Source organism: Phaenicophaeus curvirostris, chromosome 1, assembly GCF_032191515.1.
Source record: "Phaenicophaeus curvirostris isolate KB17595 chromosome 1, BPBGC_Pcur_1.0, whole genome shotgun sequence".
Classification (NCBI taxonomy): domain Eukaryota; kingdom Metazoa; phylum Chordata; class Aves; order Cuculiformes; family Cuculidae; genus Phaenicophaeus; species Phaenicophaeus curvirostris.
In genome coordinates, this window is record NC_091392.1 from 66,029,814 (window position 1) to 66,056,677 (window position 26,864).

A 26,864-nucleotide genomic window follows, 5' to 3' on the forward strand; every position below is an offset into this window, starting at 1 on the left:
ACAGGGGAAAAAAATGTTTTCAAGTTATCAAAAGGTCCTCAAAACTAGCTGCTTAACTGATTAGTAATGCTAACATAGTCTAACGTCACAAGAACTCTTGTCATGCTTCTCACCACATAGAAATGGTTGATTGTACTTGGTATAGGATGGGGTATGTCAGATAGGTAACTTTTGTTACCACTAGGAAAGCTCTGCCACGTGAATGGGCTCATGAGCTTTGTGATGTGGAAACAGATTTAGTGTGCTTGAAAACAAGGACTACAAGAGCTGTACAACGTGTTGAAACCAAAGAACCAAAATCAGTGAGCCTTCTGCAGACCTCAAGTCTAGTAAGTGAGAATTCAAGTGCAAAAAGCATATATTTATTCTCAATTTAGTTATTCAGGAGAATCTGTCCTCACATTTTATGATGAATCAACAGTTCCATGAGTTTCCTGTCACTAGTCTAATGGATGAATAACCAATCTGAAATCCAGGGTTTTGTTTCATCCACTAAAACCTAAAAATGTTGCATGTGATTTGTAGTGCTCATAGATGAATGGTTGAGCCTAGAACATCCCCAGCTCACAGACATTTTTCCAGCAACTTGTCTGTCAATTATTTTCAAGAACAAATGCACCCATACATTGTGTAGTAAGATGGAGCCACTGTTCAGATAGGAAAAGAGACAATATTCCTAGCTAGTTCAGCCCCCAGCTTCAGTTTTCCCTTCCCTTCCCTTCCCTTCCCTTCCCTTCCCTTCCCTTCCCTTCCCTTCCCTTCCCTTCCCTTCCCTTCCCTTCCCTTCCCTTCCCTATTCCATTCTCTTCTCCATTCCATTCCATTCCATTCCATTCCATTCCATTCCATTCCATTCCATTCCATTCCATTCCCTGTTTAAGCCATATACTGATGTAGCAAGCATTGCCAACTATCTCCAGACACACAGAGGCCAAGTCATGGCCAAATGGATAGTCTTTTTAATCCCCCCTCTCTTCCTTTACCCTTGCAGGCTTTGACAGGGCTAACTGGACTTTTTACATGACCCAAAAAGCACAGAGGTGAGTTGCCTACTCTGAATGGATTTTCCCATTCATTCCATTTCATGCCAGCTAGAGCAAATATTAGTGTTGGGGTGAGAGTAGCAGGCTATTCTGGTACTTCAGTGAAACCACTGGCACACAAAGAATTTGGCCAGGATATGGAGGTTAACCTGCAAACCTTGTGAAAAGTGCTGTAAGATATTTAAAGAAGAGATGTTCATTTTACATCTCAGCCAAAAGATGCCAGACTTTCTGACAGGGTTGTTTTTAGACAGATTGTCAAAAGTCAGCAACTGGGACACAATAAGCACAGGGACTTAGGTGGACTACAGCCAGCATGGATCTCGGTCATAGTGTCCCTTGGCACCATGACAGGAAAATGTGGTGCCTCAGCATGGAGGACTTGTGTTAGTTGGACACAGGTACACTTCATGTAGGGTTTGTTTTTTTCCCCAGGTTGTCTTTCAGCCAAAGGCTCATGGGCCCCAGCTCTAGCGAGGAAGACTCAGAGGGGTCCAGGGCCCCATAGGTGCAGTCCATGTGATGGGGGTCAGGGAGCCATTCTCATACAGCACCTTTGTTGTTGCAGGCGATCCATTTTACATTGGGGGCAAAAGTGACTTCCCGTCCAATGAGGTAAGTGAAGACCCGGACCTGGGAATAGAAATGCAAAGATAGAAGAATTAGGCTATAATATGCTACCAAATCCAAGCGGCTGAGGTTTGGCATCCTGCTCTACACTGATGTAAATATCTGCTTGTGGCACAGAGCAATAGCTCTGCCTTCACACAGAGACAGGAGCTTCTTGCTCCAATTGTTTCACATTTTATGAGCTGGAACTTCATTTCCAATTACAATAAGTTTAGAAAGCCAAGTAGCACCCGAGATCATCTGAATAACAAGGCAGAAGTGCAAATTCTGTTTGATTTTATGATAGCAGTTCTGCCAGGCCCTCAGCAACCACATGCAGAGAAGTTTATAGCTCACAGGAATCCTTTACCCAGGGGAACAGCTGGCCACATGAATAACTTAGAGAAAGCTTCACCATTTCTCTTGTATTTGACCAACAACAAAAAAGCCAATCCTGAAATAAACTGCTTTAACAGCCCCATGCTCTGGTCTCTCAGTAGGCTGCTTCTCTCCTTTTGTGCATTGTTGCTAGGTGGGATGAAGTAAACAAATAAATAAGGAGAGTTCAGGAAAAGCCTTGGTCTACTTCACTTCCACAGTCTGCTCTGCTAGTACAAGCCTGTAATCACAGACCTCAAAATAAATAGGGCTGAAAGGCACCTGGAGAGGTTGTTCGGGCCTTTCTGCTGCCCATCATGAAAACTGGGAAAGGACAAACCTTTCCCCAAAAATGACCAATTATAAACAGTAGTGAACAGGATTAAAATTCTTAATATGTTTTTTTAATTTTTAAAATACTCAGCTCAATCTTTACCATCTTATCAGAAGAATGTATTGATTGCCCACAACATTGGAAGATGAAGTATACAAAAAAAACCCTGCACTGACCTACAGATATCCATTTGTGATCCTATGACCTCTAAAATTACTGCAGCAGGCTCCTGCTAGGCTGCTTTCTTTTGTGTTTACAGCAGGATGCATGCAGGTATTGGAGGATGTGCAGACACCTCTCTGTCAGTCATCCTGGCTAACTCTCTTCTATTCTCACCATAGCAGGACAGCACCTTTCCTTGCCCTTACTGTTTATTGTTTCCCAAACAAACCTTCCGATCTGGCCAATTGTATTTTTCAAACACAGCTTCATAATCCTCCACTGCTCCGTCTGTGATCAGCATGATAGCTTGGTTACACAAGCCTCCTTGACCGGCGTCTCTGAACTACAAACAGAGAGGAAGAGCGTTAGATATCTCAGCACAGGCCATTTCCATGTAATTGCAGCATATTTATTCATGATGGGCCAGACCCTGACTTCATATTGCAAACCCCACACTGTGCTCAGAAAAAGCTCCGCTTAAAGAAGGACTATGTGTGCATGCTGCATAATTTTTTTTTTTTATTTATACAACCCTTCCTGGCACATGTGGATGCAGGAGACTTTAGAGAAATAAAATAATAAGGGAAAAATGAGTGCTATGGAGGAAGGATGCAATTCCCTGCTGCCTCACGTCTTGCACTGTCTCATTTGTTTATGCAGAATGACTGCAGACTGACCATAAACACTGCAGTTCTGATTTGACAGCAATAACTGCCGCATTTTATGTCAGAAAATGTGAGAGGAAGGAGAAATCAGGCTCATTATTTCAGAGTAAATCCATCAAACTGCCAAAAAAATAGCAGAGAAAGGCAGGAACACATGAAAAAAGAAGACTACTGGATCAAAGCTGAAATAGGTTATGAATGTGCCAAACAGAGAGGAACAGAGAGGCTATACGCTATAAGGACAGATGACCTGTTATCTGTGCCTAGGTGATATTTAAGGTAGAGCGGAAGTACACTGGGACCCTGGTACAAATATTGATGTGCTCCCAAGGACACATGGAGAGGCATTGAACAGGTGTTTTCCTTACAGGCAAGCCAGACAAGCCTTTGAATGCTGCTTGTCTAGCGCTCCTGCATGCAGAGCCATTTGCTTCTCATGCCCTCCAGTACCCTGGCTCTAGAGAACCTTGCCTTCTGCAGCATCAACACAGGTTTTGAATTAGCAGTCACCAGAGGAGGTAACAGAGGATATCAAGGCACAAAAATGAGCAGCCACGGCTCCTAACTCAGTGTCAGTACGCACTTCTCCTTGCACAGCATCTCACTGCTTCTACATTCTGAGCAAGGAAAAGTCTAATCAATGAAGGAAGAGACAAAAACTGATGCAGAGTAAAAAAATATGGGAAGAGGAAGGTATGACAACTCTGCACAAGAGATTAATGACAGACAATAGCATGAGATGGAAAGCATGTGGGAGACTAATTGAAGGGTGACTAAGGTCATATCAAACACAGCAGCAAATTTAAACTGGAGAGTTATAGGAGAAGTTATATCTTATAAATGAGGAAAAAGGTATCCAAGTGGCAAGACTATTTGCATAAAATAAAAGCAGGCACTGGATGGGAGAACAAGAGCACAGGGTGTGAAGTGGGACTTTTAACATGTTCTAGCCTTCAATTCACAAGTCCCTTCTGGTTTGGGAATGCTGCATAAGGACAGAAGGCAGATGCATTTACCAACAGTGATGGTACTGTGGTTCCACTGCAGAATAACATCATGACCACTGACACCTGGAAGCCAGCTCCAAGTCCAGATTTCCAGTCATTTCACCACTTCTACAGTTATTTTTTGATTGGCCCTTATTATGAAATTACCAAGATCAGTTCTAATACCACCATAATATCTCCTTCCACCACTACTTATGTCATCAGTCCTGCCTCCTTCAACATTACTCTTAATATCACTGCAGTATCTCTTACTCTACTGCAGGAAGCGAGGATTCAACAGCTTCTAGATGACCACACTTATGAACTCATCTATCCCTGTTTCATGATAATCCCGTTACTTGTATCACTGACCAGAATCAGTAGGTGATCATGAGAGAGGAAGGTGGTACAACAGGGTCATTCCTGACTAACTGTTGTCAAGCAAAACATCCATGCAAACTACTAAATCAGGATGAGGTGACTGAGCACTCTCCTTCTCTTTCATATCACCAGATCAGCACATTCAGAAAGGAGACAAACTGTACCTCTGCTGCTGTGGTCATACCACCCCAGCAGTGAGAATCTTCCATGTCTTACTCAGAGTCCCCAGGGTCTGACATTTCCAGAGTTCCAAAAAGCTTCTACTCCTTGTACCATGCAAAAAAACTAACATTGCTAGCTAGAGTGTAAGTGGAGCTCCAGGAAGAGTCAAAGCACATCCCCTTCTCAGCAAAGAGACTCAGGGCAAAAGCTGGGGATGCACAACAGGAACAAGCACAGGATACTCTTAGGTGCAAACAAAAGAGGGAAGGTAGTTAACAGCCACATGGGATTCTGCTGCAGACTACTAGGCAGGAAAAAGACTAGGAGTCTCAAATGAGCTATTCCTAGGACAGAGAGAACGGCTAGTGTGAGCATCCATTAAGGAGGCACGGGGCTATGATGGTGAGGGAGGTGCTGTCAGAATGAGGTTCAGGTCACAGATACGGGAATCTTGTAGTTATGAAAGCAGCTTATTCCAGACTGTTGCAATCTACAATGTGTTTTGTTTATACAATTATTAAATTAACACTCATTTAAGGTCACCCACTATTTTGCCAAACTACTTAAGACATCTCTTCACGTAGCTTACTTCAGGACTCATAATACTGAGATACTGAGAAATTAGACGCTATACCAGAACCAGCAATCTCCTAATTACAGGAGTAGATGATATTTTCAAGAGGGGAAAATGAGATCATCACTGTCATAGAAACAGAGATTAAAAAGACAGATTTAGAAAACAAATGAACAAGAGGTAATCCCTGATTTTTAGTTCCTTTTGTGGCTGGCTGCAGCTGTAGCAAATGGTCTGACAGCATTCACATCAAGCTCTGAGCATAATTCCCTGCTCTGGCTGAAGTCTCAGGAGCATGAAGGAAGGGGAGATGAGGAACAAGATGTCTACAGAGCAGATGTCTGAAGAGGTGCAACCTAGAGCTGTAGTCGGTGAATGAGGCACAGAGGTACATATTCTCCTGTATAACTTCGGTCACGTTGCCAGGAGTAACAGGCATGATCTAATTAATTCACGGTCATAGTCTCTTGTACTCTCCTGTTTGCTCATTGCCATTTATTTTGCAGTTATAGCCTGGCACAGAGTTACTAGTGAAGCAATAAGCAGAGCTCAGTGATGCGCAGGCACGCATGCTGATTATATAGACATCTGGCCAGATGACTGAGCAGCCCCTCTCTGTCTCCTCTTGTTCCATTCTTATGCAGACCTGCCTCCAGAGTGGCCTCCAGAACTACTGAAAATTCAAACTGAGTTGAAAGTGTCTTGTTGGTAGCAAATTAGCAGTACAGAAGGAAACAGAAGGGCAGTGAAGAAGAAGCAAGAGACAGCATTAAGCAAAATGGCATAGAGTGGTAAATAGGAAATCTTGAGCTTTGCATATCCTGAAAAATATGCTGCAGAATCCAGGTCCTTAAAAATGCAACTGGAATCAAGAGAAGATTTATGAGTGTTCAGAGAAGAAGCAAGAAAGGGAGGACAAAAGTGTACATTGCCAGATAATAAAAAACAGAGGGAAATGGTCAAGCAGAAATGCTTTATGGCCTCCATACTTCATCATCAAAAGGACAGTATTATAATGGCTGAGTACATGCTGAAGTGATAAGAAACAAAGAACAGAATGACTGAATTACAGGCAGGGTCACAAAATGGTAGCATTAAATAAAAAGTTAATTGAAAGCATTTGAATAATCTGTGCTCAGCAGGAAGAAAGAATTGTAGAAGGTGTTGCTGGACTACTTGCCTCATGGCCTGAAACCTCACTGGGACTGTATGAGAACCAAAAGCATGAAGAGGGAATCAGCAGAAAATGTGTTACAAGAAGAGAAGAAACTAGATGGGTAAATTGTCCTTAAACATATAGCACTTTGCTAGAAAAATTAGTAACACAGTCCTCCTGTGGGCGTGCAAATGAAATGCCTTCCCACAGAGGTGGGGCACGAGAGGCCAACCCTTCCTTTGATTACTCACATCAGAAGGTGGGCTCATTCTTTGTATGACACAAGTTTGCTCAAGTTACACAGAATTTTACAGCTCACTGAAATCTAGTTTATGATCAGTTTCACCGTTTCTTCACATGTAGCCATTTTACAGTGACGGACTCGTAATTAGCCTCAGAATTTATGTAATATCCGAGTTCTGCAGCAAGTCAAGGTACCATTAAAACATGGTACCATTAAAGCTTGGTGTTAAGAGACGACATCATTCCAAGGAGAAGGAATGGCTTCAGAGAGCAGAACCTGGGTTTCTTTTCCTCCATAGTGTCAGAAAAATAGCAGATTTCAAAATACTCTGAGTGAATACAGAGAAAGGAGGACTTGCAAAAGTCACAGATTTTGTGCTATCTAATCCTAAAAGGTCTGTATGCAACAAATATATGAAAAAAAATATATATATATTAGGATTAGGGATGTGTGTTTGCATATGTATATATGTAGAAACATATTTGGCATGTGTATAAAAATATATAAATAAATTTACATAGAAAAGTATAGTCAGAGGCTCAAATACCTAACAGGAGCTGGAGAGGAACACCGCAGAGGCAGATCAGCTGGATAGGAACTAACAATGTGACACTGTTTGAAGAAACGTAACTGTTGTCTTAGGTTGTGTTAAAAGGACTATGGTGTGTAAAACAAGGAAGGTAATTATTCTGCTCTGCTTAGCACTTGATAGCTCTCAGCTGCAGCACTTACATGCTGTTGGGAGGATGGTGTCTCAGGGAAGGCAGGCAGACTGCAAGCAGCCAACAGCAGAGAAGCAGCCAGAACAAAGGGGTATAAATCCTACAGGAAAATGGTGAGGGGATGAGCGTGTGCAAAGCTTGTTGAAGCAAAGCAGAAAAGATGGCAATGAGATAGACTAAAACTTGATAAACAAGAAAGGAGCTCAAAAGATAGTACTAGATGTCTGAAAATTTTGAAGCACTTTATAAATGTATGCTTAAGACCATGTTTCCCTGGGATGCATATTTTATTGAAACCACTTGGTCTGTTGCTAAATTGAAAGAGTGTTTAGGTGGTTTATTGAGCATGGCAGACAGAAGCAGGGGAGGGTCTGGCTAACTCTTCTCCTGAAGGTGTTCTGCAAATTTCATCACAGATTAAAATATACCCTGGCTACCCAAGAATGTAATGGAAGAAAAGAAACATAGTGAGACACTGCTGCTCTTCAACTCCTCTCTGCTACTCATACCTCACCATGTAGGCCCCTACTGGGCTATTCATTTGACAAGCAATTGGACTGAGGAGAATTACCAGGGAAATTTCGCAGTCATTTTCATTACAGATATTATTACTGGTTGTCTATTGTAATCAGCAAAGCCTGTTTCATCAGTGTGATGTAGTAATTTTCATTTTCATTCTCTTGTGTATGCTCCTGTGAACAATAACAGGACAGTCTGTGAGGAACAGCTATGATTACAAGCTGAGAATGTGAATTTTGTCTGATGGGAAGGGGGTGGGCAATTCCACCAAGGTTCCCCCTTCTCCTGCCCGCATGACTGTGTCAGTACAGATTTGTTTCCGGGCACTGATGGAACCTTTTTCTGCCTCTATTGCCGATACAGATCTAAGAAGCTCTAAGAGGAGATTTCAGGGAGTCCTTAAAGCATATAAGCATTTGGCAGGTGGTACCATTTTGCCTTAAGATGTGGTACTTGTGGAGCCTGGGGTCCTCCAGCTGGTGCTATCAAGGCACTCTCTAAATGGGGCCCTACCAGGGAAGCTACAGTTTTTGGAAGACCGCTGCAGGACAACAGGCATATTTCTACACTAGCGTACAATGTATGTGCAGCCTCTGGTGCCACCATATGTGCACTGAGACACAATCTCTATCTGTTTCTGAATGTCACTAGGCAGACAGGAATCCTGGGATGAAGCTGCAAAGTAACTTGCAGGAGGTCCTGCTGGCCTCCTGCTGCATGCGCAGCCACCCCAGAGCTGGTTGAAAACAAGAATCCCAGATGATTGCTTCTGTGACCTTGGACTGAAGTCCATTTTGCTAAAGAGGAGATGATCATGGTACACGCTACAGCAAATGACGTGCTGTGAGAAAGTTGTGACCAATGTTACTGTGGAAGGAAAACTGCATGGAGAGATAGGTAGCTCTGTTTTGCACCTTGCTTTCATGACAGTTATTGTTTCTGAACAGACTGTTTCTGTTCTGTTTCATGGATAGCAGTTCCCAAGATGCAGAGAAGCATGACACTAGCAATCACTGAGAGAAGAGCCATTTTTCTTTATCTATAGATGCTCAAAGAGAAAATGGTCAAATGCCTGAGTCAGTTGCCCTCTCCCCAGATCTGACTTGATAATGAAAGGCATCAGGGGAGCAACAGCTCAACTTGTGAGTGAATAACATCAGAAGGTTTTACCACCACTGGGTGTTATACTGTCTATAAGCAACCTCAGAGATGTTTTGAGCTCATTAGCAAAGGAAGAATCAACAAGGACCAAGTTGAGTGATGACTACTGAAACTGTTGACTGACTGCATTTTTCATGCCAAAAAGAGAGGAAAAATACGTTCTCTACCTGCCAAAAAGTCTCTTCTCTGTTACTGCAGTTGAGTGACGTTTACGTTAGTCCACTGGGGTGCATGGGCATCGCTCACTCTCTGGATGTAGTTTTGATCCTCAGTGGAGGACTGTTTTTTTCTGTGTCAGCTGTTCCACCAGGTACCTTCTATTTCCCATGGGCATGCCTGGCTCAAAGCATGTGGAGTTTTACAAAGGTTCTGCCTCCTGAAAGCTTGAAGCTTGCCTAGTCTAGTGAGTGAGCCATGCCTGCCAGAAAGGAGGTGTGAGGTCTCCTCACTGGTGGAACCAGACCAGTTTTGGTGTCTGTGCCTGACATGACTAGCTGCTGTTTCAGCTGGGGCAAGCAGGCTTTCTTTAGGGTTATGATCCCCTGTTCTCCACTGAGACCTTCAAAGCTGTGCTGTTTGAGAGAGCCTGCAGTTGTACTGCACTGCGCTTTTTTAATCTGTTATCATTGTATATAACCAATACTATATTAGATATTAAGACATCATTTTTCTTCTGGTGAAAAACTTGTTTAAATATTCTAATTTATACAACACAGGTCTATATAGGCTCTGGAAATCTAGTTTTAAAGATAAAGCTGATTTTGTCATAAAGTGCAAGCATACACATGGATAATTCTAGCAGGCATCTAGTCCATGTACTTTTTCTAAGTTTATATCATTACTCCTTCCCTGGTCATCTTGGTAAATATCTTCCCCCAGAGATGTTGAACCATTATTACTAGGAGTGCCATCAGCCTCTTACTACAATGCAGAGGCTACACCACATTCTTCTCAGGATGTTAATAAAACCATTATGCTTCTATTACCACTGACAAGTCAGCTCAGCTAGCACCAACCCTGGGTTCAACTCTGATCATGCTTACACAGGCATAAGTTAGTGACAGCATTACAACAGCCAAACTTTCACTTTGTAAAATAATTAAGATTGGAAAATCCTTCCCAGGGTGTCAACGCCATCATTATGGCCACTAGCATAGTACTGCATACATATTTTTGTCAGCACTATGGGCATTGGCATCTTAATGCCAATCCCACTACAGACAGTGCCATGAAGAGGTAGGGGTGTTCAGCTGGTTCTTTATTCTATTTTGTTTTGTTAACATTCCTTAAGAAACATAGTTAAATTGTATGTTTACCTCAAGGGTACTCAAGTCCCAATTGTTCACGTAGGGCAATGAATTGTTTACGATTCTTATCACAGGACATGATCAGACTGACTGATTAATTCTCTGTCTGTAAATTCTTCCCCAAGCACTGATACTCAGCAAAGTGACATTGAAATATATCTGAAGCCCGAGAATAGTCTTTCACATCTTCATCATCGCCTTGTTACAAAGACCCACCAATAACATTACTTATGACCAGAATTATTGCCCTCAGCTGATCAGTTGTATTTTATTGCTACCATCTATAACCAAGGTTCCTGGGTGATGCTCAGCTGTGGGGGTCATTAAGGAAACACCCATGAGGCCACATCCCTCCCAGCTCCTGATTCCTGCTGGACAGGGATTTGCAGCGTTGAGGCATCACGCACCTCCCCGAAGCCAGGTCACCCCTTCACACTGCTTGTTGTAAATTTGGGTTCCATGAGATCAGCTCATACTGCCTCCCTTGCGGCTCTGTGAGGGATGTGCTAAGTCAGTAGATGCAGAAGGGAAATTAGAGGTGGGCAAGGACACTTGTGCAAGCATCAACACCGACTTTCTTACCTCCCTCAGGATTTTGAAGGACTCTGTCAAAGCCTTGTTCACAGTCCCCACTCCTTTTGCCTGCAGTTCTTCTACCAGCTGCTTGAAGTGCTAGGAGGGAGAAAGGGGGAAAAGGCAGCCATGAGTTGCAGGTAGGGTGCATTCTTGGATCAGGAACTTGGAAAAGTCTGTGCTGCTGGGCCTCTGACACATCACCACTGCTGGCAGGGCAGTGAGCACTGTGATGGGTAGAAGGGGGAAAATCAAGTGGCTACTCCGTTGGCGTGCCATCATGTCACACCCCCTTGCTCACACAGCCAAGGCACAACGACATTTCTCAGTTTGTGGGCTGCAAACCACTGGCAGTACATGAAGCCTCATAAAAGGAACAAAACTATTAGAAATTTGACTTTTCCTTATCTACCCCTTCAGAAAAAAAAAAAAATCATTCCTGTGCATGCAAGAGCAATAGGAATTGGAAAAATAAAAAAGTTGGATGCATGTCTACTCTTTAAGAGGCATTGATCTTGTTGTAAACAAAACCCTCAGAGAACTTGTTCTGCAAGTTAGTGCCCAAAAGGCTTAGGAATCCTTTGGGAAACACTTTAGGAGACACCAACCTCTGGAGCCATACTCTGTGACCCAGGGCTGAGCTGGGAAAGATTCTTGAAGAGAAATACGATTGTTGAAGACATGGAGGGATGTGCTGCCTCTGTGGTATTAATATACAGAGAAAAAGGAAGGAAAAAACCCCAAACAGTAAGAACAGCTAAAAATACAAGTCGGCCCAGAGGGCAGGGGAGCAGCCGCATGCAGGCTGACTGCCTCAGGGCTGGTGAGCCCTCCTGGGTCAGAGCAGCAAAACCCCTCATCAGGGGATGCAAGGTTTCAAAGACAGAGAACCTTGTCCCTCTGCATGCTGTTTATCCACAGCAGCACGAGTTTTCCACTCGTGCTCTGGTTGCAGTGCCACACACTCTGCTGTGACACAGGGAAGGTGGTTGCTGGCATTTAGTTAGCCAGCTGACCCCATGTTACAGTAGCTTCATGCAAGCAAAGATGAAACAAGGACCCAGCACACACCACTGAATAGGTGCTTGTTTCTGAAATGCACCCCCACATGGTTCTGGAAGGTGGCTGTTTCTCGTCCCTGGAGTTTCATGGCACAGCATCTTAATCCAATGTACTTACTACATTGAGAGAACTATATTAATAACATCAATAGCAGTCTGATACTCACCTCTCTGTTATCTCTGTCTGCTTGGACCAGAATACCTTTAAAACAGGGTTCAATAAAATGAACATAATCATTGTACTGCAAAAGAAAATAAAAAGAAAGGGACTGAAAGGGAGAAAATTCACAAAATGGATTCATGTACTAGGTGACTGTTCAAAAAACAGTATCATAGGAGCATTATCCAGTATGGAGCATTATGCCACCCATACATATTTCCCTTAAGAACTGTTTGTAATGATGATGGCAAATTATAATTTTGATAACTCTTGTATTTGTTTAACTAATGAGCTAATTATGGTGCTTTGATGAGCACTATCTGGGCGTATCTACACATACAAAGTTACTTTTTTTCACTCGCATTTTAGAGAATTTCTCCACACTGCTAGCTTGTGCCCCTGGCCTTGCTTCTAGCACTATTTGCACAAATTTTTGACTTTGAGACTTATGAGTCCCGAGACACCAGCTGAACCTTGCAAGTGTTTTTGTAGCCTACTGTCTGATGCCTCTGGTGCACAGTTGAATGGTAACGTGTCAAGTCACCACACATCCACCAAACTGCAGTAATTGGTGAGGTGTATGCTTCTAGCCTCATACATATACGGCATAAAATATGCCACTGTAAACATTTTCCTGCAGGGTTCAGAAGAGCATAATTCATAAGACCATGGTTATCAGACCACTGATGCTCAGCTGATCAATAGGAGCTGAGGTCAGGTTATGTGTCTGAGCCAGTAGGTTCTTGAGAACAGTAAGGGAATATATATTATATGCTCTATCTGGGATTGTTTCTGAAGAATAGAAGATATTTCAAACTCCTTAATGTTTTCCCTCCATTTTTCTGCCAACACTGTTCACTCTTCCATCTGTCCAGCTATATAAAGACAGACTTGTCACCACTGGAGTTTCTAACTATCTTACACAATAAGAAGCAGTCAACAAAAAGTAGACTTTACATGTCAATGACCATGTCCTGGCAAAAAGCCAGGAGAAAAAGATAGCGCTTAAATTAGCTTTGAAAATTAAGATGTGAGCAGCCATTTCCCTTTAATCTGGTACCAACTCCCTGAGTCTTGGTGTGGATCATAGAAAAGTTTTCCTTTCTGTGGCCAGTGGTGGTGGTTCTCTTTGGGTAAGGAGCCCATCCCCATCTGGGCCAGGGCTTAAAAATGGAGAGAGTGATAGAATCACAAAATAACCTGAGTTGGAAGGGTCCCACAAGGATCAAGTCCAACTGCTATCCCTGTGTAGGAAAACCCCAAAATTTATACCATGTGTCTGAGGGCATCATCCAAATGCTTCTAGAATATTGTCAGGCTTGGAGCAATGACTACTTCCCTGGGGAGCTGTTCCAAAGCTCCACTACCTTCTGAGTGAAGAACCTTTTCATAATATCCATCCTAAACCTCCCTGGCACGTCTTCCTGCCATTCCCACATGTCCTATCATTGGTCATCAGAGAGGAGAGATCAGCTTCTTCTACTGCGGCGCCTAAAACTGCACACGGTACTCAAAGTGGGGCTGTACCAGTGTGGAATAGAGTGGGAGAATCGCCTTGCTTGATCAGCTAGCAGTGCTGTGCTGGATGCATCCTAGGATATGGTTGCCAGGCTGCCAGGGCACACTGCTGACCAGAACCCCCAGATCCCTTTCCGCAGGTCTCCTCTCCAACCTCTCACTCCCATGTCTGTATGTGTACCCAGAGTTGCTGTGTCCCAGATGCAAAACCCGACATTTGCCCTTGTTAAACTTTATATGGTTAGCAATTCCCCAGCTCTCCAAAATGTCTAAATACCTCTGCAGGGCCTCTTTGTCCTCAAGACTGTCCACAGCTCCCCCAAGTTTCATGTCATCAGTGAACTTGGTTAGTAAACATTTGAGTCCTGCATTCAGTTCATTTATGAAATTATTAAAAAATACTGGTCCTAAGGAGGATCCCTGCGGAACTCCACTAGAGACTGGTCACCAGTCTGATGTAAACCCACTCGCTATGACCCTTTGAGCCCAATTCACTTGTGAATTGTTCACACACACTGTTATGTGTTTATTCAGCCGTATGCTGGACATTTTGTTTAGGAGGGTACTGTGAGAGACAGTATCAAAGGCCTTGCGGAAATCCAGAAAGATTACATCAACCAGTTTTCCTTGGTCAGCTAGGTGGGCTACCTTGTCATAGAAACATCAGTACTAAGTCTTGTAGTTATGCCACTGTAACACCTCTAGTTTACTAAGGAGACTGAAGAGTCAGTATAAGGCACAAATAAGACAACTCAGGACTGGAACTGGGACATACTTACTGCAATGATGTTGACAAAGTCATTTTCTCCTAGAGTATCTAAAATGGTGACAATGGTGTGTTTGGCAATGGTCATCCGCAGGCCCTTCATGCTCCCACTGACGTCCACAATGATGACAATGTCCTTGGGAGAGGTGGCTGCTTGGATGTACCTTTATAACAAGAAAAATACAGGGAAGCAATGTGAGCGTACAAAGAGGAGGAACACTGAGCGTGATGCTGTAACACGATGCTCACAACAGCGTAGCACGCACCGTGAGCACGGCTATCCAGCAGGGTCAGGCTGGGCATCCAACGGGGCTCTTCCTACCAACCTGGCTCTCTCACTGGCCTCAGCATCTAAATTCTTTCACTGGAAAGTGCTGGGCCTGCTGCAGTTGTATGGCCGGATTCAGATGGCCTGAACAGCTAAAACATCCTTTAGCCATGTTGAGTGGGCTGAATAAATGCCCCCACGTTTGTAGAGTTTGAACAGCCCCATCCTTTTGGTTGCAGAATTAGAAGGAGGCTGGGACAGAGGGATACACTGGTGGAAATTTCTGTGTGGCACATGTTAAATTCCATATGGAAAGACAGTGCTGGCAGGTGGTAGGGCTGCCTAACCTCCTCTTGCCTTGGTTTATGTATCACTCTTCTCTCGCAGAATCAGCACGGGGCAATAACTAACAATCAGCAACTCACCAAGGTGTCACTTTGGAAAAGAGAGTGAGAGGAGAACTGAAAGGTGCTTTGACCAGGTCTCTCCAAAATTCTTACCAGCCACGATTCCTACAGTCGAAGGAGATGACTCCATTCTCATCTGGTAACCACTTTATTCCTGAAGGGAGCAGCAAAAGGAGCAATCAACACACATAGATAGGCAGGCATCTGCTCCCTTCTCCGCAGGTGCCCACGCTTCTGCTGTTCACCACAGAGACCTGGCTACCCCATGGGGGCATGAAAGTCTGGCCAGCAATAGCAGGGGCCGTTCTGCAGAAATACAAGCAGGGCTGCATGCTCTTTGGCAGTTCTTAGCAAACTGTTTATTAAATTTCTATTAAAAATGTACCTAGGCATAGTCTGTTCCAATCTGGGGAGATACTGCAATTAGTTTGAACTTTCTGCCACTTTGATGCAGTTCTCAACAACATCCTTTGCTCCCCAAGGAAGGTTAAGAGCATAAAAAAAGAGCGACAGTGACAGGGATGTGTCCCAGATTCCTTGCTAAAGGCTCTGTTCATGGCCATCTCTGCTTTCCCCTTCTACAACACGTGACAGGTCACAGGACAAGGGCACGCAGCCATCTGACGAAGGGGCCACCAGACCAAGTTACAGCTGTGGAGGATCTCGTGGATTCCTCCGAGCACAGGGCCTCCCTCTTGTGCTGTGACCTTAGGTATCACTCACAGCTGGCGCGTGGATAAACAAGTCAGGCTGACCAGCTGCATCTGCCATGTGTGGCCTCAGAGATGGAGAGAGGCTGTAGCCACCACTAAAAAAACACAGGAAAGCATTAGGCAGGGAGCTTTCCTGCAGCCTCCACACCCCGCCTGGGAGATTTGCAGGTCCTGCCATGGAGTTTTGTGAGGTTTTTGGAGGGCAGCCTTTCTGAGGCACAACTCTGCAAGCCAACCCATCTGGGATTGCAAGGACAACACGCCTTAGGGGCTGATCCACTTGGGAAAAAGGGATCTATGCCTGCTGTGGACAATGTTCCTTCAGCCTAAGTAGCAGTAGCAGCACATGTACTGCATATTTTGCTCACTGAACCCTGCCCTTCATGGGGACACGCTGCCCCTGGCCTTCCCACATTGGGCTCTTCCGTGGCACAGATTCTGTCCTGGAGGATTATTGAATTGCGCTGAAAGAGCGAGGGTGATCTGTGCCCTTTTACCTGGGTAGAGTCTGAAGAACCCAGTGGAGCTGCCAAAGTACTGCCAGGTCAGCGTGGGATCCCTTTCGAAGTTGTCCACAAAAATAGGATTCAAGGCTTCTGACATGTAAACACCATTGAGGATGTCAGGGTCTGTGGGGGAAAGAATAGGAAATGGGGAAAAAAGTGTACAAAAGTGGGAAGGACAGTCACCACCCCTGACGGAGGAGGGGAACAGGAACAAAGGCAAGCCCAGGAGGAATGCAGGCTAATCCAATGCTTTGACATTAAGCAAGGAATTGGGTACATCATTAAAGTAAATCCTGGAGAGCAGATCACCACTAGCCACTGCAGGTGATCTCAGCTTGGTAATACGCTGCTACCCCATTTCTTTCTCCAATCATGCCTGGCCTGGGGCATTATATCTGTTGGGAAGAGGCTCCAAGAGACCCAGGAAAACAAGCACTGGGCTGAACAGAACCGGTATAGCACACAGACAGGACTCAGCTGCTACCCAAGAGGGGATGTGTAGCTGTTGTAAGGCAACTGTCTGACGCACCACTAAGGGAAACAGCCTTTCTAGAAAGAGTGTTTAAATTTATGCTAGCTGCAGTTACCTAAGACAGAGGAGCTTTAGGTTTTACATGTCATTTCCCTCTCTCTTGCTCTCTCTCTCTCTCTCTCCTCTTTTCCCCAACTAGTCTTTCTTTTCTTCTCTGCCTTCCCTTGCTTTCATAAAGGCTGAGCTATCCTCCCGTGACCCTGTTCTCATCAGAATCAATAGGAAGTTGCAGATTTGCAAGAACTTGTAAGGGGCAGTGTATATTTGGTGTCTGTGTTGACTCATTGCCTCAGGAGACCAAACAGAGCAGCAGCAATAGAAACAGGGAATTGTAAGACACTGGCCATTCTAGGATTAACTGTATTAATGTTGAAAGAAATGGGGCTTTGACCTACCACTTCCTGTTTAGTCACTTTACTAAAGGCAGTTAGGGGAAAAATTGAACTGTGACTCCACAGAATGAGGCCAAAGTAACTCATGCAGGAAGGGAGACAGAAGAGCTGTGGAGAGCCAGGCTTGCTACTGTTTGCAAGAGAGGGGGTGAGTACTGCCAGGCACTTCTGAGTGAAGCCTTGGGCATGGAAGCAGCCATTCTCCTCCTCCACCTCCTGCTTATCCTCCAGCTGTAGCCAGGGCCATTGGGTGGGTTTTATCTCTCTGTACAGACCACAAATTATCTAGCTGGGCAGTGTCTCTCTGCTGTCTATGACAGCAGCCATTTGGCCATGTCTTCTGGATGCTGCTGTAGGTGGCAAACTACTTCATGTACCTCTGCGGTAGACACCCACAGCCAGCTCTGCTGGTGGCTTTATTGTAAGCAAGATTCTAGTGTCCAAGGCTGTCAGACCAGATGGAATTAATTTAAAATTGAGGGAGAAATAGAACTCCTGCTATTATCCCTCTAAATAGCATAACGGTTGTGAACATAGTCACAGGCATCTGCCCTGTTTGGTCCTGAAGGCTGTAAATGAGCTCAATCTTTTAAAGAAGTAATGGTGATTTTTTTTTTTTTTTTAATTGCCAAAACATATGCAAGGGGAAGAGCTGACAGGGAGACATGTAAAGACTCAGTTCAGGCAGCTTTGAATGTTGTCCAAGAAGAGCAGTAAACTGAGGACAATCACAACTGCTGTCTCAGCCTGAGGGTTCAGCAATGTGTCAGCCAAGCTGGAGATGGATCTGTTTCTGGTGTGGAGCTGGAGTGGTGTGAGCATGCAGATGGGCAGACCAGGCACAGATGAGTCCATGTGAACCTCGGTGCCTCCCTAGGCTCCTGCACCTGCCAAAGTGCCAAAGGCTTGCTGAGAATGGAAGATACCCCAGAACAGACATGTCCCAGTAGCAGTTGTGAATTACCCCTAGTCCCCTATGGATAAGCTCACTGTGTATTATGAGTATCCTGCTGAGATGTTAGTGCCTCATAACACAAAAGTACTTGGGGTCTGATTTTTCAGCTGAAATCAATAAGATCCTTGACACCTAAAGACGTTGATAGATCCAGCCCTTTGTACAGAGTAACAATGGCCAATAAATTCGCATCACAGATCATTTCACAGCTTTGGTTGGGTAAGTGAACCCTAAGAGACTACACTGCCTGCCTAAGATGTAAGGCTGTCCATCACTGGAGGTCTTCCAAGAGCGGATTATACCTAAGCCCTGTCACAGTGATAGACCACAGCACAGACATGACCGTGCCCGGGGACAGTACCTTTCCAGCCCTGTTTTCTTTTTTGTCAGTTGTTTTTTAATATTCCCATCCTTTCTTTCAGTATTATTGCTGGTAATTTCCACAGAAACCTACTAGCAGTAAGAAATTAGAGGCCACTACCTTTGTTGTAGACGTTGGTGGGGAGCTGGATGTCACTGTATGTTGTGTTGACCAGCAAGTTATTGAAATGCTCATTTGGCTCCAAGATGAATTCATCTCCAAGCTCCACATAATTGTCATTTTCATCCTTCTCATTTATCAGGACAGAGTTGTAGTAATCAAACTGTTGATGAAGACAGTGGAAAAGAGAAAGGCAACACAATAGAATAAGACAAACTATTACCAGTACTGCTTGAAAAATATGTTTTTTAAAACACAAAAAAAGGGACATCTGGATAATTTAGGTTTCAAACAGAATCAAGATGAGCAGCAAACAAGAGCCATTGCCAAATGAAAAGTGTCAAGCTGCCCAAACAATGGTTTCTGCACAGTTTCTTACTGCCAGGTGCCTACATGACTGAAAGCATGATCATAACCAGCAGCAGAAGAGGTACCTGAGAGCAAAAGGATACAGTGACAGATTCTTGTGGTCTCTCAGAGGTGTTTAAATGACTAGTCAGAGAGATGGAGTGTCTCAGTAGGGCTGGCTCCCTGATTTGCTACAGGGCATGTCAATGCTGACCTTACTTGCCCTGTCTTTACAGCTGTCATTTACTGGAGTTAACTCCTGATGTACATCCAGCTGGGATTATCCTCTCACTCTGTCAATCCAAGCAGAGGGTGCTCATCAAGAGCAAAAGATAAAGCAAAAGGTGCTCAAAGACAGTGCCGTTTTCCCCATGTGAAGGCCACCAGGGATTTAGTGTCTTCAATCAATTTAGTATATTAGGGATACTCTTCATTCTTAGATAACAGATGTTATTAAGATGTTTTTGTATCTAAGGGCAGAGGTTATTTAAGGATTTATGTTCAAGCACTAACAGTAGTCAGGAAGGTGTGAACTGTGCGTGCAAATACGTGGTCGTGTAACTCAACTCACCCATGGCCCTTAATGTGAATGCAGCTGTCCCAACTAGAAAGTCTGTAACATGATTATTAAATAGAGGTAGAAGAGGTGAAATTGATATGTAGTTTGATTTCAGGAAGCATTTTCATTCCTACCCTTTCCCAGCATAGAGAGATGTACTTGCAGGAGTAGCCTGTACATCTGCTAAACAGTCTGTGCTTGCTCTGTGGACAGTGGACTTCCTTCATCAAAGTTTTCACTCCAGCTCCCTTCACCAGCAACAATCCCATAACTTCATTACACTTTTTAATAGAAAGCCAATTATCCAAATTGCTTGGACAGCAACAAGCTTTTCACCTAACAAGAAATCCTGTCAAGTGGGTGTCTGCAGGGTAGAAGAAAAATGAGAAAGACGGTGAGAAACTGAGGTCATTGGGTTTAACAGTTTGCTGTGGGTATTTGTAACAGAGTCCTCCTCATTGCTCATACACTCTCAATTTTTAGCTCATTTTTCCAGTCAAGTAACCCACAAAGCAAAGGCTAATTTGCACTAACTTATCACATAATTATAACATTAGCATGCAGTAAATGTAACGCAAATAACATCACGCAATGAGCCAAAGGGATGGACTGACTTCCTACGTGTTACTAGGTTTGGGATCTACCAAGGGAGTTGCTTACTCACACTGGTTTCTAGACAAGCTGAGTGTCCTGAAGACAAGGAAACCCCTAACTTGTCCACGAAACTGAGATGTGTGGGTGCTGCCTTTTGGCTAGTCTCTCTGAGGATGTCGTATTTTGTCACTGACAGGGATAAACTTACCTGCAGTGAGGAGTTGTACTCATGGTTCAGATCTGCTTCTTCTGCTGCTTCCACCAACCTCTGACACAAGCACACAGAAAGAAAGATGAGGGGGTGCTGTGAAAAGACCTCCAGGAGCTCTTCCAGCTGTATCAGCCATTCACATAGTGAAAAGTCACACAACTGCCTCCTTCACCACAACACAGTCACAGGGCTATAGATCTCCCTCTTTTCTCCTTTTCTGCTGACCTGCCGTTCTGTGCTGCAACTTTACAGCTTGGAAGGTATGTTCACAGCTATTTATTACTGACTATATTCACACCTACTTACTCCAGGGTCCCTGCTAAACCCCTGAGCAATCTTAGATACCACAGGACATATACAAACAGAAACATGTCCATTTAGAGAAACAACACCCAGACATTTATTTTCCGTGAACACTTCCAAAGAGCCATGAAAGAGGCATTTCAGACCCAGCCTGATGTCAGTATCTCATCAAAGAAAAAGGCCTTGTGGGAGTCTCATTCTGGTATTGTTACCAAGACAAAGACCATGACATGATTTCATAAAGGGCTCAGCGATGCTCTGGCAACTTATGAGCTCTTACCATTTATGGGAAGACATGTAATCAACTAGTATTCTCCAATATGATGCCTCAGGGCACTAATTCTCAATTGGTCCTGACTGGGAAGGAATCCAGCTAAACATGTACATGTTTTCAGAGTTGCACAATCCGCAACAGACTCAGCAAAACTACTTTCTGCTCCTTCACAAAGGATAAGGCAATCCAAATATTGAAAAAGTCTGGCTACGAATTTAATGTTATGGGCCAAACCTCTGAGTCTAAATGTGCCCACATTTCACTTTGAGATTCAAATTATGTGTTTCTGGATGATTTTTCCACATAAGATGCCTTAAACAGTCAAGGCTCTGTGACTACAGAAATATGCTTTGCGTAGTGAGCAAATATGAAGGATTATAATAGATCCTTAGGTGCAAGGAGTAAGAAGGGCTGTAACGATTACCTGCTTTGATCTCCAACACAGCAAAAGCTAAAGACCTCTTGCCACCTCCTCCACACTTCTCCATGTACACAGTCGGAAACCCAAGCACCTTCCTTGCAGCTCATGTTTAGGGGCTGCAGGAATTTCTTGAGCCACACACACAGCTGAAACAAGCTACCAGTCTTCAATAGCTCAGAGGGCATTATATAAGGATGAACTTTATTTTCACTTGTGAGAAGTTTTTTACTCTTTTTTAAGAAGCCACACAATCAAAACTCCTTTCTACTAAAAGAGTGCTCATTTCCTCATATTTATTCCTAGACTGGTTTTTTTTAATCTTATTTTCTACTTTAGTCTGAAGGAGAAGCTAGTATTACCTTGTCTGAACGCCCACATCCTCCCACCAGTGTCTACTTAAAGCTCAGAGCAAGCCAGATGCACCAGCAGGCATTTGATTGGGCAAAGAAGTCCTCATGCAACCTCTGCGCCCACACACTCCTGGTACAGACAGAAGGCCTGCGTCTACTGTTCTGAGGCTGACACGAGAGGATTTTTTTCCCATAGGCCTTGTGGTCATACCTCAACGGCTTCAACCTTTCTGCGGAGCATGCTTTCCATCTGCTCTGAGAACTTCTTCACCAGCTCCAAACCATCCACCTCTTTGATCTTCAGAGTTGGCTCTACATCTTTGTACTTCTACCAAAGTGGAAGCAGAAAATCCTAATGAGCAGGAGGCTCATAAAGAGAGGGGTGAATCTATCATTGTTAGCTGGGTATTGTCACTGGTGAAAATGAGGGAGAGAAGGACAAGGCCAACTTTTAAAAAACCTAGAATACACGTTGTGTACACCCATAACAATATTACATACATCACATACCCAAAATTTACTTAAGGCAGAGGGTGGGGCAAGGGAATGGAGCTGTATGCTGTTATGACATCACCTCCTATGCCATATATGCTCTGGGGCACTAGTGGGAGAAATGCCATGCTACTGCATGTCCTGTCGTCCCACAGTGCTATCATAGGGGTAACAACTTGTCAGATCTGCAGCAAGAAGGGTTTGCTCTGTGATCAGGTGGGAGACTGCCAAGGAGAGGTCAATGAGATAGTTAGGATGCTATATTCATCATGCACGGGCATGATTTGGACCAGAGCAGTGCAGAGATGATTCCCAGAAACTAGGAATTATGACCATGGCTACGTAATGCTGCCTCCACTGGGGAAGATGAGAGGGATCTGAATCTGACAGCATTACAAGATAACCAGTTTCTTCTGACCATGTTTCATATAATCTAGGCATTAAAAGCCTCAGAGTACGCCCAGACTGGGTAACTGTAATCTGCCTCTCTAAATCTGCCCTTTCAAGACTAGATACAGTGGCCTTCATTTCTCCATTTCAAGAAGTTCCAAAGCCAACAGAGATAGGCAGAAAGAAAGACTAAAAAAACCTGTAAAAGGTCACAATACGATTAACCTATTTCAGAAAAGACAGAGCCTTATCTTCTCAGCAACGTGGAAGCACGAAGGTAACCAATAGAATTTCCTTGGTCCCTCATCATCATTTCTCTCTGCACTGTATATGCATCCCCTCCATCTTCATGTTGTATTAGCACCATGGCAACAATCTCAGGCAGGTCTGGACTTCTTGTGCAGGTAAAAAATGCAGTGGTGAAAAGGGTAAGGGGAAGTTCATTGACCATCCGAGGGCAGCCTTGGGAATGGGGCAGGCTGAGGAGGTCAGACAGAAATAGCAGCATCATCCAGCCTGCAGCAGGCATGATGAGGAGGCTGCTCCCTCTGCCTGGTGTGATTAACAGCAAGGGTTTTACTGGATTAAAAATTCCAGGCCTCACATCCCCTCTGCTGCAGCTGGGTAGCTGGGACAGGCCTGGGGGGAGGAGAATGTTGGGTTGACTGTAACCACGCTGCCAAAAAGAGGGATGTGCAACAACAACCCTTCAGCTGAGGTCCCTGGCTGTTGACATCCCAGCTGGTGCCTGTCCCATTTAGCTCTGTGTCATGGGTTCGTCTAGAGAGAAGTGATCTGTGCCACGCTAGGCTTTAATCAGACCCTCCTCGGGGGGAGGAGGGTAATCTCTCCTGGGAAAGCTAGCGAAGGGGGGGACCACACCAGCATGGGCAAGCAAGCGCTTTACAAAGTGACCTGCCATTGGTTACCTTGGGTCATATCTTGAATTAAAAAGAACAGGGCTCTTTACCTGTCAGTTATTTTTAATGTGCTTTTGACACATCGACAAGTGGATATTATTAGAGTAAAAGTAATCATGATCAATCACAAACAGTCTGCTAATACCGTACAAGTCTTAGCCCTGGGAACTAGCCAGAGCTGGAAAGACAAAATAAACCCAAAGAACTTTCAGCAAAGTTTCAGTTGGCTGTGAGGAACTCACCAGGTTGTAGCTTGGATCCCTGTTGAGATTTTTTTCCAACAAATGATCCAGCAATCAGTTTTTTATCTGCATTCCTGCCACTAAAATCTCCTGCTTTTAATGAATATTCACTAGAGTTCCCAAAGGAGGGTAACAGAATAGTACCTGTATTTTCAACACAGGTACCAGGCACCATCGCTGAAAGTAGGCAGCAAATGTCAATACAGGTGCTTGTAGCAGACTAAGATTAACCTGAGTTTAGGCTTCAAGTTATCAAATCATTAAAATTTACAAAACAGGAATCAGCTACAGGCTTGGGAGAACTATCTGAAAGGTTCTAGTGTTGAAAAGGGATTAAAAAGTCAACTCTGATCTAACAGATAATCTTTTCATATTCATCTAGTACTTAGTATTCCCTTAAAACAGCAGGAGCAATTCATTAAGATTCTCATTCCACAGTGATGGGGGTGGTGACTTAAAAGTGGAAGATCCAGGATTCAGTACCCCAGGTTTTATCTGTGAACAGAGAGATGTCGCCAAACATATTTTCTTGTTCCCACTTCCATGAAATTTAGCCCATTGAAGTACACAGTGTTGCATTACTCACTGCTAGTGTAACTATATTAAGAGTGTGAAAGACATTCCTTTCATCTTCACCCAGGAAAATGTCTTGACTGAACTCCTTTAATTTGTCTGTTCCTTGCCATGTAGTTATTTGTGGTGCTTTCTAGTAATTACATAGCTGGAACCAAGCCCTGCTGTCCTTTCTCAGTCCTATCCCCCAGGAAAGACAATTGGAACCTCAGTTACAGGAGGAAGCTGCAAGTAATGCTCAGAAACACTTACAGTGTAGCATAGTAGAAGAAAAGTTAAGTTTGGGTCCACTGAAACTGATGGTGTTTCTGTTACTCGGAGGCAAGCCTTGAGAAGCCCAGAACCACTGTGGCATCCTCCTGGCATGGCTGCCGTTGGTGGCCTTGGGCCTTCGGTCACTGCCTGGCCAACTGCAGCAGCAGGACCGCGGCAAACTGTTCCTTAGCTCTGGGAGATGCTACTGCCCTCCTCCTACTCAGCCTTTCACATTACCTCTTTGCTGCAGCTACATTGCCCACAGCTGTCCTAGACCCCATTCAGCATCTTAATATGGATCCATTATCTCTGAGCCGAGCTGATACACCGGAGAAGTGCACAAGCTTATTTTAACCTCTTCTGCATAATAGTCAAGAGAATACAATGAACGCTTCAACCATCAAGCCAAAACCACTCTTCAACTTTTGCTAACTTTGTGAGGTTTAATTTGATGATATCTTGACTGCTGGGGAGACAGAACTACCCAGGGGCTTCTTTAAAGCTCTCTGATATAAGATGAGAACCTGCTCTTGTGGATTCAAGAGATGCCTGCTGGTTCGCCAGGTCTCTGGGAGCAATAAAGCTTGTAGGAAATCGAGTGTTTGAGTTTGCAACATGATATTAGGGCTCTTCAAGAGCAAAATCAAAAAACCCCAAAGAAATCCAAACAAACTCAAAGCTGCACAAGGAAAAATGCTTAATATTAAAGAGAAGATTAACATGCGAAACATTCAGTAACTAAAAATTTATGGCTCTCAAAGAAACAATGAGCTAGTTGCTTTGAGCCTATTAGACACAAGGGAGACATGAAGTCAAATAGGGAAGGTGCTGTTATCTCTCAGCTTGTATTTCCTCAAAAGCAAACTGCCCTTTGACTTAAACAAGCACTGGGGAAAGAATTGTCTGGGCCTCTACACTGTGCTCCACATCCTTTCTGGTGGTCTGCATATAATCACGCACACAGAGAAACACTTCATGTGGAAAAGAGGCAATGGCCCAAAACAAGAAAGGTGCCTAGGGAGCACGTGTGTTTGGATTTTTCAGACTTTGTATACTTGGCTCTTCAGGCCTGACTTGCTCGCAGTCAGGGCCAGTGCAGTGACCTACACAAAGCCCCTTGGGGTCTGCCAACATACATATCATGGGGCATAAAAATGTTGCCTATTAGTAAAAGATTCGTCTGTGTCCTCCTGATCCTGTCCTTCTGCAGTGCTCGAAGTGTCAGCGATGCACAGGGAGACTTCCATGATTGGTTTTGTTTTGAGTTGCTGATTTGTGAGAAAGTGCTGACCCAGTGCTTGCTGAAGACCTAGAAGCTGAGAGGACTTTAGAAGTGCTTGCTGGTCCTCCACCATTTCCCTAGTCCCTGGGAAACAAGGGGAAATGGAAGAGCTCAAGAACTGGGACTTGATGGGTGAAAGGTAAACCTAGGCTGTTTAAAATGCTTAAGTAAAGTTAGGGCAGCGCAGGACATACATTTAGAAGATGACTCTGCTGGAGAGTATTAGCAGACCAAGGTTGAATCAAGCTCATCTCTACTCCATCTCGAAGCGGTGACAGTGATTCACTGAAGGACATTTTCCCTCTGGGTCAGGGTTGACACTGTCCCACTCAGAGGTGTCCAAGAGACTGTGCAAACCACAACTATTTTGTGCTGCATCCAAGCCCTAATACCCACAAGAGCAAAGTAGACACTTTCCTCTCTCCAAGAACAAACCCATGTGGACGTGTGCTGTGGCAGGCAAGTGTGATTATTTTATAAAGCTGTGAGACCACTAGGGAAATATATTTCTGCCTTGACTCTCCTCGACATGAATGCTAGATTAGATTTGGTTACATTCAGGCTTCTTTTTCATCAGAAATCAGTTTTCTTTGCTTCCAGTCAATTAAACCAAATGCTATTAGAGTTGCGAATTTTTGTTCAAGATCTGTTTGTCGTGACTGTTTTCATGTCAGTTTTGCTATAGTGGCATCTATAGGTATCTTAACCGCTACCCTGTAGGGGTCAAGATCTCAAGAGTCAAAGCATATAGTGTTGACAGAAGGTGGTGAAATAACCTGGTACAGCATCTCCAGAGGGCCAACATAGCACAGCTGTCTTGAAACCCACCTCAGTGCTGCATCTGCCATCCTTGGCCTCCACAGTTAAGATTTGCAATGATAGTATTTTCAAAATAAGCCCTGTTTTGCTTAGTCC

At 44.0% G+C, this 26,864-nt stretch overlaps 1 protein-coding gene across 2 annotated transcripts in view; it reads right to left on the bottom strand.

The window, feature by feature from the left end:
* Positions 1 to 26,864, bottom strand: part of CACNA2D4 (calcium voltage-gated channel auxiliary subunit alpha2delta 4) — a 134,570-nt gene that overhangs the window by 100,644 nt on the left and 7,062 nt on the right. For both annotated transcript variants that reach the window (XM_069860983.1, XM_069860972.1), the window contains exons 3-12: positions 22,007 to 22,123; positions 20,445 to 20,504; positions 18,736 to 18,898; positions 16,367 to 16,498; positions 15,250 to 15,310; positions 14,495 to 14,645; positions 12,205 to 12,279; positions 10,986 to 11,075; positions 2,756 to 2,869; positions 1,598 to 1,676 (exon numbers count right to left, since the gene is read on the bottom strand). In XM_069860983.1, the coding sequence (XP_069717084.1) occupies positions 1,598 to 1,676; positions 2,756 to 2,869; positions 10,986 to 11,075; positions 12,205 to 12,279; positions 14,495 to 14,645; positions 15,250 to 15,310; positions 16,367 to 16,498; positions 18,736 to 18,898; positions 20,445 to 20,504; positions 22,007 to 22,123 (1,042 nt within the window). The remainder of the gene's footprint in view (positions 1 to 1,597; positions 1,677 to 2,755; positions 2,870 to 10,985; positions 11,076 to 12,204; positions 12,280 to 14,494; positions 14,646 to 15,249; positions 15,311 to 16,366; positions 16,499 to 18,735; positions 18,899 to 20,444; positions 20,505 to 22,006; positions 22,124 to 26,864) is intronic.